The sequence below is a fragment of the Chiloscyllium punctatum genome, chromosome 22 (genome assembly GCF_047496795.1).
Source record: "Chiloscyllium punctatum isolate Juve2018m chromosome 22, sChiPun1.3, whole genome shotgun sequence".
In the NCBI taxonomy this organism is placed as follows: Eukaryota; Metazoa; Chordata; class Chondrichthyes; order Orectolobiformes; family Hemiscylliidae; genus Chiloscyllium; species Chiloscyllium punctatum.
Genome location: NC_092760.1, coordinates 45,263,757 through 45,284,779, shown reverse-complemented (window position 1 = coordinate 45,284,779; position 21,023 = coordinate 45,263,757). Strand labels below are relative to the sequence as shown.

Below are 21,023 nucleotides of genomic sequence, written 5' to 3'. Positions count from 1 at the left end.
GATATTTGCTACATATATCCATTTATTGGTAATTGTGATATAAGCCATCAACGTTCCATGCTTCAAAAATCCCTCCCCAAACTTGACCATCTCCTCTTTTCTCATAGCTATCTTGAAAACCTGAGATTTTATCACAAGTCACTCCTCCTTAGTTGAGATTTGATTTGTTGTCTATGTTTCTTCTTACCTCTTGAAGCACTTTGTGATTTTTCTTTTCCTGCATCAAAGATATTATTTTAAGTGAATTTTTTTTTTGCATAAACGTGTAATTGTCCGAATGCTTCTGAATAGGATCCCTCTATCCTGCGAAAAGTTGGAAGAATGCATTTCCTTGTGATGTTTCAATGTGTAACTTTTCAAAGCAGTGTTTTGAAAACATAATTTTAGTTAACTTGTGTCTTTTAAATTACAGTAACAGCATTAAAAAGTCCCAGCCCATAACTAACATATCAAAGATTGATGACCGATTGGAACAGTATACCAGTGCCATTGAGGTAATCCAATTTTCTCACTGTACAGCTGCAGACAAACACATTGATTGTCACGCACAGACCTTGTTCACTTAGAATGGAATTGTTGCAAGAATCATAGATATATGTCTTGCCTTGTCCTTTTGGGAAGCCACCTAGTGTAGGTTGGATAGGTACATGACCATCATCTGACTGGCCTTTCCTGTCACTGTATGACCAAGGCTTGTGATTTAGACAAGAAAACCTGTCATTGTTCTTACTTTAGAGTCCCTCCCTCCCAAAAGATAATTCTCAGATTCCACAGTGACTACAGTTGCAATTATTGACCTAACTTCTATGATTCAATGCCATAATGTGCTAAGGCTATTTAGTTATCAATATTTGGGGTGGGGCACAGTGGCTTAGTAGTAAGCACTGCTGCCTCACAGCACCAGGGACCCAGGTTCGATTCCACCCTTGGGTGACTGTCTGTGTGGAGTTTGCACATTCTTCAAGTGTCTGTATGAGTTTCCTTTGGGTGCTTCGGTTTGCTCTCTCACAACATTAAAAATGTGTTAATGTTGTTTTTCTAACAAAGATGTTAGGTGGATTGATCATACTTAATTGCCCAGAAGGGCCAGGATGGGAAGACTAAGTGGATTAGCCATAGGAAATGCAGGTTATGAGGATAGGGTAAGGGATGGTGAGTCTGGTTGATGCTATTCGGAGGGTCGGTGTGGACTTGATTGGCTAAATGGCCTTCTACACTGTTGGGATTCTATGAAAATATAAGAACTCAATAAAAGAGCAGTGTTTCGAAATGAGATCACCAAGGCCAGAAAGCTGAATGAATTCCACTCTCTTCACTCCTCAGCTTGTTATTACAGGTTTTGAAAATATGCACACTTGTCGATTCAATATATATATTTGACCATCCAAACAAAACTAGTTCCACTTACCAGCATTTGGCCCATATCCCTCAAAACTTTCCTATTGATGTACCTATCCAAATGCCTTTTAACTATTGTAACTGTACCTGCATTTACCACTTCGTCTGGCAAGTCATTCCACATTCAAACCACCTGCTGTGTGGAAAAAGTTGCCCCTCAGGTCTCTTTTAAATCTTTATCTTCTCACCTTAAAAATATACCCTCTAGTTTTGAACTCATCCACTCTACTGAAAAGACATTTACTATTCACCTTATCCATGCCCCTCATGATTTTATAAACCTCTATAACGTTAACCCTCAACCTCCTAGACTCCAGTGGAAAAATGTCCCAGCCTATCCTTCTAACTCAAACGCTGCAGTCCTGGTAAAATCCTGGTAAATCTTTTCTGAACCCTCTTCAATTTAATAATATCCTTCCTTTGGCAGGGCAACCAGAACTGTACACAGTACTCCAAAAATGGCCTCACCAACCTCCTCAACATGATGCCCCAATTTCTATATTTAATGGTCTGAGCAGGAACGTGATGCCTCTGAGGTCTCGTTATCTCACTTTTTAAAGTCTCTCACTTGCCAATCATCTATGTAGCTGTGAACAGGCTACTCCAATCAACTCTTGAAAGTTCCTGCCTCATACCATCAAAATTTACCTTACTCTAATCAAGAACTTTGCCTTTTATGCAAGGCCTACTATTTTAAACTAATAGAATCATGATCACTGTTCCCACAGTGCTCCCTCACTAACACTTCAGCCCTGCCTTATTTCCAAAGAGAAGGTCAAGTTTTGCTCCTTCTCTTGGAGGAACATCTACATATTGATAAAGAAAGTTTTCTTGAACACATCTAACAAATTCCTCACCATCCAAGCCTTGAACACTATGGCAGTCCCAGTCTACATTTGGAAAGTTAAAATCCTCTACTATTACAATGCTATAGTTCTTACCTATATCTGAGATCTCTCTGCATATTTATTCCTTAATTTGCCTCTGACTATTGGGAGTGGGGTGAGGGGTTAGATAGCACAATCCCATCAAAGTGAGTTCCATCCATATAGCTTCACTGGATGATCCTTCAGAAATATCCTCTCTAAATACAGCAGTAATATTTTAGTTAATCAAAATCTTTTTTCCCCTCCCTTCTTGCCTCTTTTTCTGTCCCTTCTGTAGCATCTAAACACCAGAACATTGAGCTGTCGGTCCTTTCCCTCCTTCAGCCATGTTTCTATAACAGCTGTGATGTCCCAGCCCCATGTTCCATACATGTCCTGAGTTCATTTGCCTTATCTGTAAGACACCCACATTGAAATAAATGCACTTTAATTCTTTGCAGTTATCTTGTTCTCTGACTTGCTCTTGCCTGAATTTTTGAATTAAATTGCTCTTTTTTTAAAATTCAGAACCATCCTCATTTGTCTTTTTATTGTGAGTACTATTAAGGGTCAACACACTTTGTCCTTCTCCCATTCTCCCTCCCCTCCCCCCTAACCCTCAGATAATGTCATTTTTACCAATGTGTGCAATAACTTCCAGCTTTTCGCTCTCTCCTTTGACAATATGTTGCAACTGTTTTTAGATGTCCTTGACCCTTGTACCAGGAAGGCAACATACCATCCTGGATTCTTGATCATGGCCACAGAATCTACTGTCTGTCCCCCTGACAACAGAATTCCCTAGAACAATTTCTCTTTCGAATTTTGACAAACCCTGCTTAACATAAGATTCATTCATGGTGCCCAATATCTGGCTGCGAGACTATTTTCCTATCCTCCTCAATGGTACCCAAAATGGTACATCTGTTTGTGAGAGGAATAGCCACAGGAAACTCCTGAACTACCTTCCTACTTCTACTGACAGTCACCCATCTATCTTACTGAACCTGCAGTTTAACCACTATCTAAATCTACTAACCATCACACTGTGTCTCCTCGATGCTACTCAGTGACTCTAACTGCCTCTCCAGCAACTCCAAGTGGTCTGATATGGGATGGATCCAAAAACACCATCTGCAGATGTCGTCTTCAGGGACAGTCAACTGTTCCCTAATATCCCACATATGACAGGAGGGACATACCACTCTTATTGACTGCTGTAAATTGCCCTTTAAAATTTGCTCACTTAGATTTGCCTAAGAAGACCCACACTTTTCCAGAATGTTTTCAGTTGTTTTCCAGAATGAGTGTTGTCTCTTGGAAGTTCCATTCATTTTAAGATTCTCTATCTTTGTGTTTTCAGCATTTCAATGTGTAACAGGAATAGGAGCTGAGCTGGAGAAACTTTCTTACGTCCTGTTGGTTGTCTTGCTGTTACTGCCTTCTGTAGCAAACAGACAAGTTTATCACCTTGGTTCTTGCAAGAAGATATTTCAGTCATGTAATAGCTGACAAGGGGCCCATAAAGGTTATGGTACATGTTAATTCAGAGGTTTTGGTTTCCCATGGTCAAGCTTTCAAGATGCCATTGAAAAGGAGGGCAGGGGCGTCTTCAGCAATTTTTTTCATGTAATGAGTTTCTAGAAGTTTCTTTTCGTCTCTGGCCGTTCCTGCAGATGAGCGATCTGTTGTTTATATTTGGTTTCTTATTGCAAATCAGTTCCTTCCAGTGTCTAGGCATCCATTTTGTAATGGATCCTGACCATCTTTCAAGTGAGGTGTCTTCTGCAAACTCTTTTTGAAACAGTGTATCGGCTCATTTAAAGGTTGTGATTTCAAGCAAACAACCCAGATTTCAATTCAGTCAATGGAATTAAAGGTTAATATTCCAGATGTTACATTTTCATGAAGGAAGGAGCTGATTTTATTGGTAACAGGTGTCTTCATTTTGCCATGTCAGAAGAGTTAAAGTTTCCTCGAATTCCTGCCATCTAAGTGTGTCAGTAATATAATCAGATGCTCAAAAGGATCTGAGCTTGATTATTCAAAGGAGTAGAAATCTCCTGTATCTGGATATGAATCAACCTTAATTTGACATAATAGAAGCCTGCTCTGTGCTAGCAGTGCAGACTCTACATGAAATGAACTTGGGTCAGTCTTGAGCTACTTCCTATTAAGGATGGGGTTACAGTTCAAGATCTGCATCTATTTTTTTATTAACTGGGAACCACATTTTTTTGACATTTAGAATATTTTTCATTCTCATGAGGACCCAGAGTGTGACATAAAATGTTATGTTCATATAGAAAGTTAGATATTTTGAGTTAGGCTGGCATATTGTTACTGCAAAGTATAGAACCATAGAATTGTTAAAGCACAGAGGAGGCTATTCAGCCCATCAAACTTTTGAAACCCATCTGCAAAAACTGTTTAGTTCATCCCAGTCCTTTCCCTATAAACCAGTAAGTTTTCTTTTCTCTCCACTGCTTTTCCAACTTCCTTCTGAAAACAAGCAGAGTTGCCGTTAGACATTGCTTTTCTTTCTATCAAACACTCAATATCTGATTTGGGCATGTTTGTTGTGAGATCTGGAATAGAAAACGTTCCATTTGACTAGTATTAAAAATCCTTGCCTTAGTACATACAAGTCTTAACTAAATTAAAGGACATTAAATTTAACAACTCTTTAGATAAAATGCTGCCTCTGCAACATCCAAAATACATCCGATGATGATAATTGTAATTTGGCTGACCTTACTTCAGTTTCATCACTGTTGGACTCCATATCTTGTCCCAGCCAACACTCTGGCTTAATGTTGATATCTCTGCTGTCATTAATGCAGTTTCCTCACATTGTCAGCTCATTAAACGCTATATTACTAATTTATCCTGATTTGAATTCTCAGATTGGAGTCAGCACACTACTCCCCATTCACACAAATCCCAACTGTAATACCATTAGCATTGTTTTGGATAGGTAAATCCTGAAAACAGATGGAAATAGTTAGAAAAAGGCAAAAGTGGATGTTCAAATGTGTCATGACCTCTGTATATCCCAAATGCTTTACACCCAATGGATCACTTATGAAATGGAGTTGTACATAGACAAGTAATTCCTTTGTAATTCTAAATTACTTGGAAAATTGAAAGTTTATTTCTGAATTGTTGGTGAGCCATTTTTAATTTCCTTTCCAAAGAACTTCACATTGTATTTTTTTCTGTCACAATTTTCTTTCTTCTCCTTTGTCTTCTCTGGTTGGTTTCTGTGATGCATTCTAATGATACCAATTGCCTCATAATTTGCCTAAGAGAGATTGTGTCTGAACCTCTGCTGTGAGTATCAATAGAAACTGCCTGTCTCATTACATAGGGGTGTTGTATTCATTCTTCGGTGCTTCTTTGTAAGCGATGGCTAGTTTGTTTAATAATATTGAATTGTGTCTGTCTGAAACGCGCACACAGAGCACCACAAAATCACTCAGACACACGTCATTGGACATGCCTAATCTACCGGAGGATGTTGCCACCAAAAAGAACCTATGGGAATCAGGCGATGTTGCAGGCTATTCAGTTGCCAAAGGGACACCATGTAAGGTAAGATACTATATTTGTCACTTCTCCACAAAATTGGACCATCATCCACAAGTGCACACTCATCTACTTAGCTTGACATATGTAGTTGGGTGAACTGGAAACCCAATCTCTCCTGTGACACTGAGTGATGTCTTCCAGCTGAATGTTTAAAATCGAAGTCTGCGTCAGCTGTCCTATCCTGTATCTCCATTAAGTGTCATAACTGACACCACAAAAGGACTTCCTTTTAAAATACCTCTGAGAAAACTGCTGTGAATGGAAACAACCAATCTGCTGTGATGTGGGCACTAGATCTCCAATGGAGATCAATATCCAAATTTTAAAAATTCACTTCATTTGAACATATGTTGTATTACAGACCTGTTGGGAAATGTATCTGGCGCTACAGGTAGTAATGGTAAAAAGACAGCATTTTCCAATGTTCTTTCTGTCCTGTGGCTGACTAGGAGTATCTCCCACCCTGGTGCAGTTGGAATGATTTGATACTTACTTGTGTGGTCACATCGTGGATGTGCCTTTCTTGGCCATCATGTCCTGGAGTCAAACTTACACCTGGCCTTCTGTCTCAGAGTGAGGGATGTTAGTGGTTCACCTCAAGATTTCCTCATACTTATTCATCAGAAGTAGCAGCAATAAAATATTCAGGCATATCACCACTATGTGTCACCTGTTCCCAAGTTAGCCAAGGAACCATGTTAAGCATTCTTAAACATTCTTAAAATGCTTCCAAGTTCTCTACCACAAATCAGCTGTCCAGTGTTTTATTTGCTGGTTGCCATGCAAGCATTAATCTCCCAAACTGAGGAAAATTTGGGGAAATTGAAAGTTCAAGTATTGAGTGTGTAAACCAAATTTGTTATTCATTGGGTTCCAGAAATTTTGAATTATCATTTATTCTAGATGATGCACTATATAAGTATATCAAACAATGTGATAATTAAGTGTGCACTAAAAAAAAGAAAAGATCAGTCAAAACTGAGTGTGTCAATCTGGAAAATGAGTTAGAAATCGAAAAATTATGGCTCTTCTGGAGATTTGATGAAAGGAGGTTATTGATTTAATTGCTGTAAATAGTTGTCCTAAAGACATTGCCCTGAGGAACTGCTACAGTGATGTACTGGGGCTGAGATGGTTGTTGTCCAGCAGCCTTGGCCTTTAACATTGACTCCCTCCATACACCCCTGATTCTCGCTAACATCAGTTCACAAGATGTCATACTTGATCAGCCACCTGTGTTTAAAATGAAGGGCAATCACGCTCACCTCACCTTTAGAGTTCAGCTCCTTTCTCAATGTTTGCACCACAGTTGTAAAGAAATTGGGAACCAGATTGTGGAGCACAAACTGGGCAATGGTTAGCAGATTACTATGGAAAATGAGGTGGTTATTGTTGAATTGAATTTATCTTTTATTGTTATGTACAGGGCATACCTGGGCCACTTTCCACTTTTTAGGGCAAGTATCAGTATTCATATACTGTTCACCTGAACAATTTAACTACAAGTGTGGTTGGTTTTGACGTACAATCTTCGTCCCTACTGCTGAGATATTATTGGAGCACATAGCCTTTGCCACATCCAATGTGCTCAGTCACTGACCTCCACCAATACCCCATACTATTGTAGGATTGTTTGAAATGCCAATTAAAACCAGAGACCCCTTTTCTCAAATACCAACTCAGTCTCCATTTAAACCTCCTTTAACCCTTTGGGAATGGTCACTAGGGAGAGTTGCATGCAAGGAGAAAACTTGGACATGGCCAGCGCCATCTATTCACCAGCTTTCTTAATTGCTCCATTATCTCTGGTGACAGACAGTTCATCCAGCCAAACATGGGCAAAACGAAACACTGGCTTCAGCTATAATCTTCCAATCAATGCCATTTCCATCCACAACCATTGACTTGTAGTATTTGCAATCATTTACAGTTTCAATATCCTATTCAGCCACAAACTCTACTTTCTGTGCCACGTCCCCCCCATCTTAAACCCAGATTTTATTCTGAACGAGATGCGGCTTACTCTTTACTTGCACACTTGCTGATCTCTATTGGCTCATGATTCTCAAATTTCAATAGGTTCTTATCCTCTTGTTTAATCTATTTATGACCTTGTTCTTTTACCATAATCTCAGTCAAATGGTCACTGCCCATGCCCCATCACTCAACTCCACTTTTCTAACTTCAACCTCTTTATCATCCTGCTTTACCTTATTTCCATTGTTGTTGGCCAGGCCTTAGGCAATTTTGATTCCATTGCCTGAAATTCCCTCAAAATCTCTCTGTCACTCACTCCTTCATTACGCCTCTTGAACAAATTTTTGGTAGCCTTGCTGAAACTTTTTTTTTAACTATAGAATCCATTTTCCTCCGTGTCTCTGAAACATCTGGAGGCATTTTGTCAGCATTATGCCTCGATATGCAAAAGCTGTTGTTGCCATTTCAAAGCAAAAATAAACATTGTGCTTTCAATCAAATAAGTATTGGATTTCCTCTTTAAAACTAATTGGTTCCCTGTAACTGGCCCATTAATATCACATCACTGGCATATTAATAGCATGTGTTCCTGGCAGTTCCAGTCTCAGTAAATAGTCAGAGGAATTGTGCTTTTGTCAGCCAAGAATGATCTGTTTGGAGAATGTGTCACCATTTATTCTATTCTCCCTGCACACAGATTCTAATGAGCTTTTTGTTAGATTTTACCAAATCCTTGGCTAGAAACGGACAGAAAATTCAATGGTGGCCTGCATAAGTGTCTTTGAACACCATGGCAATTTATTTTTAGCAAAGAATGATTGAAAAGTATAAAGTGATTCTAAGAAATATTGTACATGAGCAATCTTGAATTGTTTTTGCTGAGATGTTAAATAAAAGTATTTGTAATGAATTGTTCAGTACTTAGTTTGATAAATAATGTTTTCCCTCTGCCCACTAATCTGACCTAATATTTTTCTCTTCCAGGATACTGACGGACTGAAAGTGGGTGTCTGTGACCTCATCAATCAATGGGTGAGCAAGAACCCGGAATCCAATACTAAGGCCAGCCCATCCAAGCCAGCAGTAAGTTAACATTTTAGCACTCTGACTTTTAATCGGCATTCCAATGCAATGTCAATCAGTTACCTTAATATAATGTTTAGGAGGGAGATGGTTCCCATTCTGTGCTATGCTTTCATGCGAACAGGCATTATCTATTGCTTTGAATTCATTGTAAACAACAAAAAGTGATGTTGAATAAGATTGCATCACTGGTCTATTATTTAATTCATTCAGGAGAGGCAAGCTTTGCTAGCCAAATTTAATGACCAACCTTTATTGCCCATCTCTAATTGCTGTTAAGAAGGTGGTGATGAACTGCCTTCTTGAACTGCTGCAGCCCATCTACTGGAGGTAGACCTACAGGGCTGTGAGGGAGGGAGATCCAGGACCTTGACCAGCAACATTGAAGGTAAGGTCAGGTTACTGAGTGGTTGGAGACAAAATTGTAGGTGGTGGCATTCCCATGTATCTGCTGTTCTTGGCCTTCTAGGTGATTGTGATTGTAGGTTTGGAAGGTACTTTCTGAGGACCTGCAATAAATTTCTGCAGTGCACCTTGTAGTTGTTAGACACTGCTGCTACTGTGCATCAGTGGTGGAGGAAGTGGGTGTTTGTGGATGTGGTGCCAGTCAGGTAGAGTGCTTTATCCCAGATGGTGTTGATTTTCTTGAGTGTTGTTAGAGCTGCATTCGTCCAGGCGTGTGGGCAGTACTCCACCACATTTTTGACTTGTGCCTTTTAGATAAGGGACAAGAATTAGGAAATCAGGATATGAGCTTTTCATGCAATATTCTTAGCCTCTGACTTGCTGTTGTAACCACTGTATTTATAGACTTAGTCCGTTTCAGTTTTTGATGGTTACACCCAAGATGTTGTTAATGGGAGATTCCCTGATGGTCAGGCCATTGAAAGTCAAGGTGGAATGGTTAGTCATAGTCATAGAAATCTTCAACATGGGAAAAAGGTCCTTCAGCCCAATATGTCTGCACTGGTTAAAAACAATAACTGAACTGTTAAGGTCTTGTTTACCTGCACTTGGCTCATAGCCTTGTTTGCCATGGTAGTGCAAATGTACATCTGTACACTTTTTAAATGTTACGATGATTTCAGCCTCTATACAGGCAGTGAGTTCACATTCCCATCACCCTCTGAGTGAAACAACTTTTCCTTACATCCTCTGTAAACATCCTACTCCCTGGTCATTGAGCCTGCCAACCCCTCTATTTTTCCTCAGAGGAAAACAACTACAGTCTCTCCAATCTTTGATCATAATGAATACTCTCCAGCCCAGGCGACACTCTGGTAAACACAAAACCATTCTCATTTGTTGGAGATGGATATTGTCTGCTACTGTGTGTGGTGCAGAAATTCACTGCCACTTTTCAGCCCAAGTCTAGATATTGTCCATGTCTTGTGCATTTGGCCATGGACGGCTTCAGTTTCTGGGGAGTCACAAATGGTGCTTAATATTGCGCAGTCATCAGCAATCAACTGCTTCTGACCTTATGATGTAAGGAAGGTCATTGATGAAGCAGCTGGAGATATTTGACTTATGACATTGCCCTGAAGAACTCCTGAAGTGATGCCCTGGTATTAAGGTGACTGAACTCCAACGACCATAACTATTTTCCTTTGTTCTGGGTAGGACTTCAACAAGTAGAGAACTTGCCCTCTGATTCCTATCAACTCCCATTTGCTTAGGCTCCTTGATTCCACACTTGGTCAAATGTTGCATTGATGTCAACGGTAGTCACTCTCATCTCACCTCTGAAGTTAAACTCCTTTAACCATGTTTAGACCAGGACTGGAATGAGATCAGGAGCTGAGTGGCCCTGGCAGCACCCAAACGGAGTGTCAGTAAGTAGGTTCTCAGAGATCCAGTCAGCAGCCAAGTCTTCTAACACTCAGCCAACTCAGTCAATAAGTGGTTCCAAGCCATTCTTGGCAGTGAACATTGACTTGCTCCACCCTAAGTACATTGTGTGCCCTTGCCAGACCCTCAGCATATCTGCAAAATGATGTTCACTATGGAGAAACACTGATTCATCACCTAAGAGAGGGCAGTATATGATAATCAAAAGGAGGTTAGATTACTAGTGTTTGATTTGATACTATGAGATTTTTTGGGTCCAGAGTCAATGTTAATGATTCTCAGAACAACTCCCTCCCGAATGTATACCACTGTGCAGTCACATCTGTCAGGACTGTCCTGCTGGTAGGATGGCCATTCTCATAGTGCTGTTGTGTGTGATGAGTGAACGTTATGATTCCTTGAGTATGACTGTGTCAGGTCGCTGCTTGATTATATTTGAGGCAGATCACCTTGTTTGGCACCAGGCTCTCATTTCTCTCTCATACACTCACACTCGCGGGCCCTCTCTCTCTCTCACACACACACACTCTCTCTCTCTCTCCCTCCCTTTCTCTCACACACTGTCTGTCTCTCTCTCACTCTCTCTCACACTCTCTTACACTCTCTCTCTCACTCTCTCACACGCTGTCTCTCACATACACACACACTCTCTCTCACACACACATTCTCTCGTGCTCTCTCTCTCGTTCTCTCTCTCTCTTTCTCTCTCACACACACTCTCTCACCAGCATCAACAGGGTTGAGTTTCCTGTTGTTGTTTCTGGTGCCTAGGGTGACAGTTTATCATTTGTTTTCTGACATTTTTTAAGCAGTTTGATTAAAGTGAGTGGCTTTAAAGCCATTTCAAAAGGCAATTAAGAGTCAACCGCATTGCTGTGGTCTAGAGTCACATTTAGACTTTCCTTAAAGGACATAGAGAACCAGATGGGTTTATAAAACTATCAGCATACACTCATCATTAGACTATTAACTTTACATTTTTTATTTGAGATTCAAGCCTGGGTCTCCAGAGGATTGACTTGTCCTCTGGAACATGAGTCCAACGACAATATCAATACATCATCAACTCCTAATCTCAAGCAAAATATGAGATTTTAGTTTGATTTGTTCCTCTCTGTTGAGGCCAATTTTAAACATGACACAAATAGTTCAATAAAATGATGGTATGAAGGACATAACTGTCTTTAATAAGTCTTTAGCCTAACTTTTCTAATTGGCATTTTTAAAGTATTCTATTTTAAAGTATTGAATCTGCCATTGAGGTTTAATGGTGTACTGAGAATAGAGGAGACCATTATTGTTTCCAATTCAAAGTGGAATTATAAGTATCCTGGAGTCAGTCCAGTCCAGTCAGAACCTTGATATTATAATGAGGCTCAGATTGATCCTGTTGGAATGTACTCATGCATCAGTGTTCGGTAGCCTCCACAGTCAGTTAATGTGTTAACATGAAGTGTCACAGCTGAAACATTAAGCATCATGACTCAAATGTTAAGCAAGGCCAAATAGTTGAGAAGTAGCAGAGAGTATCCTGCACTTGGAGAGAAATGACTCAGCCAGGAATGCCACCTCCAAGGCAAAAGGGAAAAACACGAAAGGAACAAAATGAGACTTGTACATGCACTCAAGCTGTCAGTATGTTATAAAAGATAAGTCATTTTTGCTATAATTTACCACTGAATTGATGTTATGACCTTGTGCAGTGCCAAATGTGTCAACGTACTGGTGTGATTTGTTTGGATCCAATGGGGCCAGCTGATGGCTGAAGAATAATCACACACCACCATGAGATCATTTTTCAGAAATTGTGGGACTCATTTTTGCATGGGTTCACTTTAATGTATCTAAACAGCAGCTAAAGAAATTGCAGAGTCCACTATTGTCTCAGGCCACAATATTATCAAGAATGGAAAATCGATATTTAACAATCAAAGCAGAGTCCACTACTGTCTCAGGCCACAATATTATCAAGAATGGAAAATCGGTATTTAACAATCAAAGAATAGCTTTTGAGGATGTACTTGAGTCAAAGGAATATCATATAGAAAAAATGATTTATGTACAAATAGGAATGCCACAAATATGCATTAATCTCATGACACCTAACAACATGACATGGACCTTTCATCAGATAAATGTTGTAATATGCATGAAATGTTAAGCTGTCTACTCTTCTTACTTATATTCCATAATTTTTATTGTTCAGATTTCCAATCTTTATTTCTCTTTTTATGGTGAAATCATGGGGGTGGGTGAGAGATTGGAATTTTATTGAGCAGTGAGTAAACTTGTACATATAAATACAGCAGAATTAAAACCTACTAATTAATGCAGATTTTCCATTGACAGCAGTGAACATAAAAATATCAATTATGATTGCTTCCTGACTACCTTTTAGAGCAAAGTTTCTGACAATCTGTAAGAGCTAAACTAAGCACTAAATGCACGTGCTTTTCAGCATCTTACATTCCTTGGCAAAAGGAGGCAATTATAATGATTATCCATTATAATTAAGGTCTTAAATCGTTGAGTAGATATTGTTTTCCATCCTGTGTCTATTTGTTCTTCTTTTTCTCTTCTTTAGGCTCTCTCCAAACCTTGGATTTGTTTGTACCTCTTGGTAGCTTCTGGTTCTGACTATTTATCTCCTTCTGCATCTTCTATGCCTTTTTTAAAACCATCCTGCCCCTTGGCTATCTGATAAGGTAATTTTCCTGATGTACCTTAACAAACTGCAAAGCCTGTTGAAAAGTAGTCAGTTTGGCATGTGTGACGAATTTAATAGCAGAGAGCTGGTTTCCCTGGAGCTGAGAATGCATTCCTTTCTATTCACTGAGCTTTCTTGGGGGTTTTGCAGTAAAATATCCTGAGGATATCCTATCTAACATCTTTGCAGGAACATTTTCAGTCCTTACGAATATTTTCTTTAGAAATAAATTTCAGTGTGGTTTTTTTTTAAGACAACGTGTAGAGCACTGCAAAATCCTCTTTCTGGGTTAGTAAATGCTTTGATGTTTCACATTATCACTTTGAGAAGCTTGTTGTGGGAGAGGAGAAATGTATTTGTTGGAAAATACCCCCCTGCTCTATGGGTAAGAAGCAAACTGACCAACATTATTCTTCCTTACCTTCTGTTAAAGTGCTGGTACTTGCTAGGGATGGGTCCAAGAGTATCGAATACCATTCAATATTCAATTTCTTTAAATGGGATCAATGTGACATTTTAACGCACTCAAGACTTCGTAACTACCACAGAGTTAAAATTTGGGTATATAGTGATTGTCAAACAGGGCCTGGCTTAACAGCCGAGTTTCATCCTGTCCTCGCCTGCTATTAGTACATGTTTTCAGTAATATGGTGGTTTAATACAAGGAACAGGTTTACTCCTCAACTGAGGAAACTAAGCCTAGATTTAGCAACCATATAACTTTGTCTGAGACCAATGCAATTTGAGTGTTTTTTTTTAATAACACATGGATGACACTGGCTGGGTCAGCATTTATTGCCTGTCCTTAATTTCCCTTGAGAAGGTGGTGCTGACTTTTGAACCACTACAGTCCATTGGTGTAGGTTTACCTATAATTCCATAAATGAGTGAGTTTCAGGATTTTGACCAAGCTACACTGAAGAAATCGTGATATGCTTCTAAGTTTGAATGGTGAGTGGCTTGAAGAGGAAATTGCGTTACATGGTGTTCTCATGTATCTGCTGCCCTTGTCCTTCTAAATCATAGTAGTTGCGGGTTTGGAAGGTGCTGCCTCAGGAGCCTTAATGAATTTGTGCAATGCATCGTGTAGGTGGTACACATTGCTGCTACTGAACATCAATGGTGGAGGAAGTGAAAGTTTGTGGATATGATGTCAGTCAGCTCCTTCGTCTTGGATGGTGTTGAACTTCTTGAATAATGGTGAAGCTGCACCCTAACAGGCAAGTGGGAAGCATTCTGCCACAATCCCAACTTGTGCCCTGCAGATGGTGGACAACCATGGGTGCCAAGAGTTGATTACTCGCTCCAGAATTCCCAGTCTCTAACTTACCTCATGTAGCTATTTAAACAGCTGATATTATTTATTTTCAGGTAAAATGTAGCATCAAAATGTTGACTGTGAGGACTTTTGTTTTGGTAATGTCATTGAATGTCAAGGGGTGGTGGTTATATTTTCTTTTGTTGAAGGTCATTGCTTGGCATTTGTGTGGCGCAAATGTTACTTGCCACTTGTCAGCTCAAGCCTGGATTTTGTCCAGGTCTTGCCACATTTGGGCATGGACTGCTTTAGTATATGAGCAGTAGTGAGTGCTGTAATGAATATTGTGCAATCATCAGCAAACATCCACACTATTGACTTCAAGATGGAGGGAAGGCCATTGACGAAACAGTTAAAGAAGTTTGGGCTAAGGACACTACCCTAAGGACCTTCTGTGGAGATGCCCTGGAGTGAGATGATGTCAAACAACCACAAAGATCTTCCTTTGACTCCAACCTGGAGGCCTGACCTCTTACTGAGAACTCCCAGTGTGTTGCTAAGTATTCCCACTATTCTATTTGTACACAGAATGAGGTGCTGATGACCCAAATGACCCATGTGAAAAAGAATGCTGACTTTACACTGAGATCGCATTTGTTACATTGTTCATGTGGAGTGAGTTTGGATTTTTGTAAATTGAAATATGTGTGAATGAGTTGAATCTTGAGTGGTGACTGATGGATGTTTTAATTAAATATACTTGTGGAATTAAGTTCTCAACCACAAGCTTGAATTCAAACATAAATGGCATCGTGTTATGTACCTGACCTTGGCTGGAATGAAATTTTTAGGTCAGAATGGTGAAGTAACCAACTTTGCCATGGCTTTTCTCAGTGCTGTGGTATTACCAGTCCACTTCTGGGTTTCCCAGTCAATCAGGGCAAGAAGGCAGATTGATGACTCCCAATTACATATTCTAGGACTCTATTCAAACTGAATGCAAATAATTTATTCATGTAACTTTGTAATTGTCATTTGAGATCAGGTTGAAATCTCAAGCCTGATGTGGGCTTTTGGCAGACATTTTCTGAGTCAAGTTGGTCAAGTGTAGACATCAATACCTGCACCCACCCTACCTCCTCCATCCCTCCTCAGCTTGACTGTGCCCTAAGATCCTGACAGCTAACCCATCCAAATATAAACTAATCTATAAAATTCTTAAGAGATTTAATTCATCTTTGAGTTGCTTTAAATATTTAAATTTCTTCTTGGTATAAACATTTTAAGACTTATCTGCAAGCTTCTCTCTGATCCCTCTGGAGTTAAACAGTGGAGATATTGTGACCTACCACAAGCAGGACCCAAGGCAGTGCCTGCTTTCTAATGGTGTTGTTCCCCATCATAATATTACCATCCATAGTAGGGAAGAAAAATGCAGCATAACTCAACCAGTCATCACCATTCCAAGATACAGTGTTAGCTTCCTCTAGCAAGCACAAGGGAAATAGTTTTGATAGTTTTCTTAAGGCAGCTTGTTGACAGTTCATAACCAGCAAAAGGGTGAACCTTTGTTGCCTGTGGAATAGGGAAAGAAAGATCATTTGCAAGTGTAGCCTGCATGGGGCCATCTAAATGTTTGCTACCACTTGCAATCTGCTAAATTAAAACTTCTTCCAGATGCCTATTTTTAAATTATTATGCCATTCACAGCTGTGATCAAAACTAGTGTGTCTAGCTCTCACTGACCTTAGTGATTGTAGGTGAGAAATGGGAAAGCATCAGCCAAGAGGTTGACAGGTGGTGATTCAGCTCCTGCTGTTCAGTGCACATATGTGGGCATGTGGTGAGAATACAATTTCTGGACTGCTGTCTGTGAAGGAGGAACCTGTATAATTGCTGACCCAGCTTTTGCATGGAAGAAAGACATTTGATCAAATTAATTTTCCTCTGGATCAAGAGTCACAACCTTCAGGGAGAAGAGAAACCCTGTGTCACTTCAAAAGTTCAAATGTTGCTCCAATTTAAGAGTACTAAAGAGGATCACTGGACAATAATGAGGAGCAGGAAAATGAGTTAGTATTTGGAATCTGCTTTACTGGGTGCTCTGAATTGAATTGAGACACTGGTGTCGGCAATGATGTTCCTCTGTATTGTCAGTAATGTTTAAGAATAGATACTAAAGGAAAAATAAAAGTTGATGTTGTGATGCGAGTGGACAAGAACAATAATACAACCATCTCTCACCTTTGTGAACTTGAGGACTGACAGGTAAAAGACAAATAGACATTTGATGTAGTCTGCTTGGACGTCAGCAAGGCTTTTGATCAGGTCCTGTACAGGAGATAGATAGCAAAGACAAGTGCCCATGAGATCCAGAGAAATCTGGCAAAAGGCATCCTGAAATGGCTGAATGTTAGGAAGCAGGAGGTGGTGGTCAAAGGGTGTTTTTGTGACTGGAAGCCACTTAAGTTTTTCTGATTAAAATAAAATTACAAGCCAATTCACAGGGATTGTGGAAACTTCCTCTCTGACACCAGTGTGAAATGAAAATCAAGCCCATGATGGTAATGATTGTGAGGTCCAAACCCAGTCCCCATCTACACTCTGAATTCAGTTGGTGGAATATCTGGTGAAAAAGAAATTATAAAATCAAAATTAAAGTCAAAGCAGTTCATCATTCTAAACTGAACTCAACTTGAAATTGTGTTTTTTGTGTCATCATTAGTTAAAAATTGCCCTTTTATCTATGAAATCTGCAATTGAATCCAACTCAAGGTGGTGGCAGTGTAGTATCCTTATTCTTTCGCTGTCTCTCTAGAATGACTGATTGTAGCTGCCCTGTGCAAATAAACTTCAGGCTCCTCCAGTTTGACTCCTTGAGACAAGCAACTAAAACATAAAAATCTTCCACAATTCAGTGCAAATTGACTGTAATTCAAAGTGACCACCAGGTTTGGCTGGCATGGGAACTGACTAAATTTGTGCTGGTATGCAATCTCCTGAAGGTTGAAGTAAATCACAAGGCAAGGAAATTCTACTCTGCAACTGGCTGAACTACACTTGACCTGCAAATGCTTGATTACTGACCTGGATTCTTAAAATCAAAATTCATTCCATTCGCCTCAAGATAGCGTTAAAGAAATTACCGGCAATCTTGAATCAAAATTGAGATGGAGGTTTGTGCTTCCTAAAGTAAAAGTAGATCTTGATTCAGAAAATTGTGATGTGGGTCTAAAACTGAGGTTCATTGAAACTCAGGGAGTACATCTCAGCCTCCTGGGGACAGTACTGTCCTTGAATACAAAATTTGATGCTTGTCTTTTTCACTGGAAGGAGATAAGTTATTCATTGTTGCCTTATACATAAATTATCCACACCTATGATTACTTCCACAGAGAGAAAAAAACAAGTTTGAGACTGTAAGGCAATAGCACCCCCTAATGTCTCTCTGCACTACCTACAGGCTGGATAACAGCATACATTGAGAAACTGATTGATAACAAAGCCCATTTTACTTGAGTTTTCAATTGAGATATTTAGATTAAAGCTGAGAGAGAGAATTGGTTATTAACCACTTTATAGACTAAAGCACTTCTTATTTTGTAAAATATATTGGAAATATTTGAGTACATGTCTTAGTATGGATTAGTTAGTTAATGATGAGGGCTTTTTGTACAGTTGGCAGTTCACTGCCTCTGAGCAAGGAGCTTCAGCCAAGTTCCATTCTGAGACTTGATGATTGAGGAAGATACTTTCAGAACTCAGTCCAACAGAGTGAAGATCAACTAGGAAATCAATCCAGCACACACAAGCGGCAGGTGACTCCTAGTTAACATGTGCTGGGAAGAAAATTGAAGACTCTGCTATCACTATACAAAGCTCCAGATAACAGCATCTGTGTGTATTGCGATAACAACCCAAACTCTCTTGTGGGGCTGGTTAGCTAGACAGCTAGACAGTGGGTCAGATTGGTGTTAAAAGCATGGTGGTGGTGTATTTGATCCCCATTCTGGCTGGGGTGAATTTGTGGTCAGGCTCTATATCCTAGCTGTGGTGGAAGTCATGGTGCTGTAGGTCAGACCTGCCTTCAAGCAGAGAACTGAAGAAGTATTTGTTATTAAGTGTTCTTACTTTGGAATCAGATGCTTGTGACTTTCAAGCTGCTTTGCATGAGTTAAGCATGTGGGTGCACAATCCAGGAACTACCAGATCTTGCCAATATTTTGCATCAAGTGAGGTGGTGTAAAATGAGGCTTGGATGCAGGTTAAAGAAACTATTGCGAGTTTTGTGAGAACAACAAGACTCCTGACTATAATTGTTTCTGAATCAGTACTACCAACAACAGATTGATTGCATTCATCATGTGAAATTTTCATATGGGGAAAACATTGCAACAACACTTTTTTTTAAGCATAAAAACAAAATATGTATTACTTCTCAGTAGTGCAAATCCAATCTGTTTTCTTTTTGTTACTCAACGTCTGCTGAAAAGAGGGGGAATTTCTTTAAGATTGCACTATCTCCCAAGATGGAGACTGAATTTTATGGTCTGGTTTTCTGGCTTGTTTTAATCAGTTTTTAGAACATAGAACATAGAAAAATACAGCGCAGTACAGGCCCTTTGGCCCTCGATGTTGCGTTGATCCAAGCCCACCAAACCTACACTAGACCACTATCCTCCATATGCCTATCCAATGCCCGTTTAAATGCCCATAAAGAGGGAGAGTCCACCACTGCTACTGGCAGGGCATTCCATGAACTCACGACTCGCTGAGTAAAGATCTGAGTAAACATCTGTCCTATACCTACCACCCCTTAATTTAAAGCTATTAAATTAATAGTTTTAATAGTTCTTTTATTTTATATCCGCTTTCAAAGTGATTGAATAATTCATGATCGGAAATATGTTGAATGCACCTATCAAATAGCAAAGTTCTTAATATTGCCAGCATCCACAAATACACTGACTTTGTTATTTGACAAAATGCAAATTATCTACCTCACTTTTTACAGCTTAAAACATTGAAAAAGATATTGCCTCTGTTTTGAAACCAGTGGAACTAATCTCATCCTTACCAAAATAAATCAAACTTGCAAAAAGATTCAGTATGTACATTGCCTTCACTGCAGGGTCACTCTGTGATTTACCATTTACGAAAGACCAGCTGTTGTGGACAGGATTAGAAGACTAGAATCCTGGTACACTTGTCCTCATTGCTTGTAATTGCTGTGTTTTATCAAAAGGAAGGTGTGTTTTTTCCTTATTCTTTCATGGGATGTCCCCGGTACGGCCAGCATTTGTTGCCTGTCCCTTATTGTCCGTGAACGGAATCGCTTGCCAGACCATTTCAGAGAGCAGTTGTAGACCAGACCATATAAGGATCACACATTTCCTTCCCTGAGGGATCATTCATAAACAAATGATTATTTTTAACAAAAATCAATGATCAATGGCATGACCACCATCACTGAGACCAGCCTGATATAACAGATTTGTTAACTGAGTTCAAATTCCACCAGCTGCCATGGTGCAGAGTGAACTCGTGATCCCAGAGCAATTTCCTGTGCCTCTGTATTTCTAATCCAATCACACTACTACTATGCCACCAAGTGTGTGTGTGTGTGTGTGTGTGTGTGTGTGTGTGTGTGTGTGTGTGTGTGTGTGATGTATTTAAATAACAACAGCAAGCTTTTCATAGGTTTAAATAAGAAGGAATATTTATTCACAAATTCACTCTGAGTTTATAAATGCTGTGGTACTCATGCATGCAAATGCAGATGCAAAATATACAGTACACTTTTGCAAATTGGAAAATTAAGCATTGTGCATAATTCACATTTTTGGTTTGCAATAGGAAAGACCATCATTGCGGGCCCAAGGCAATGTTTTCACTGTGAAATGGTAGATTTTAAATAGCTGGAGTTGCGTTTATCAAGATTTTGCAGCATTCCTTGAATATCCATAAAAAGCCATACGGAATAGGAACAGGAGTAGGTCATTCAGTCCCTTGTGCCTGCTCTGCCATTCAATAGGATCATGGCTGATCCAACATTCCTTATGTCTACTCTCCTGCCTTTTCCATCTCTTGAGCTCTCTGCTGAGCAAGAATCTATTTATCTCAACCATAAATATAGACAGGGCATCTAGCCCCATAGCTGTCTGTGACAAGGAGCTCCAAAGACACAACCCTACAAGAGTAGAAATTCCTCCTTACCTCAATCTTCAAATGGCACCCATTTATTCTGAGTCTATGCCTTCTGGTCCTAGATTCTCCCATGAGGGGAAACGTT

General features: G+C 39.6%; 1 protein-coding gene across 2 annotated transcripts in view; it reads left to right on the top strand.

Moving 5' to 3' along the window:
• The window catches only part of LOC140493595 (uncharacterized), a 334,841-nt gene that overhangs the window by 284,888 nt on the left and 28,930 nt on the right, over window positions 1–21,023 (top strand). For both annotated transcript variants that reach the window (XM_072592212.1, XM_072592213.1), the window contains exons 9-11: window positions 413–494; window positions 5,727–5,858; window positions 8,817–8,915. In XM_072592212.1, the coding sequence (XP_072448313.1) occupies window positions 413–494; window positions 5,727–5,858; window positions 8,817–8,915 (313 nt within the window). The remainder of the gene's footprint in view (window positions 1–412; window positions 495–5,726; window positions 5,859–8,816; window positions 8,916–21,023) is intronic.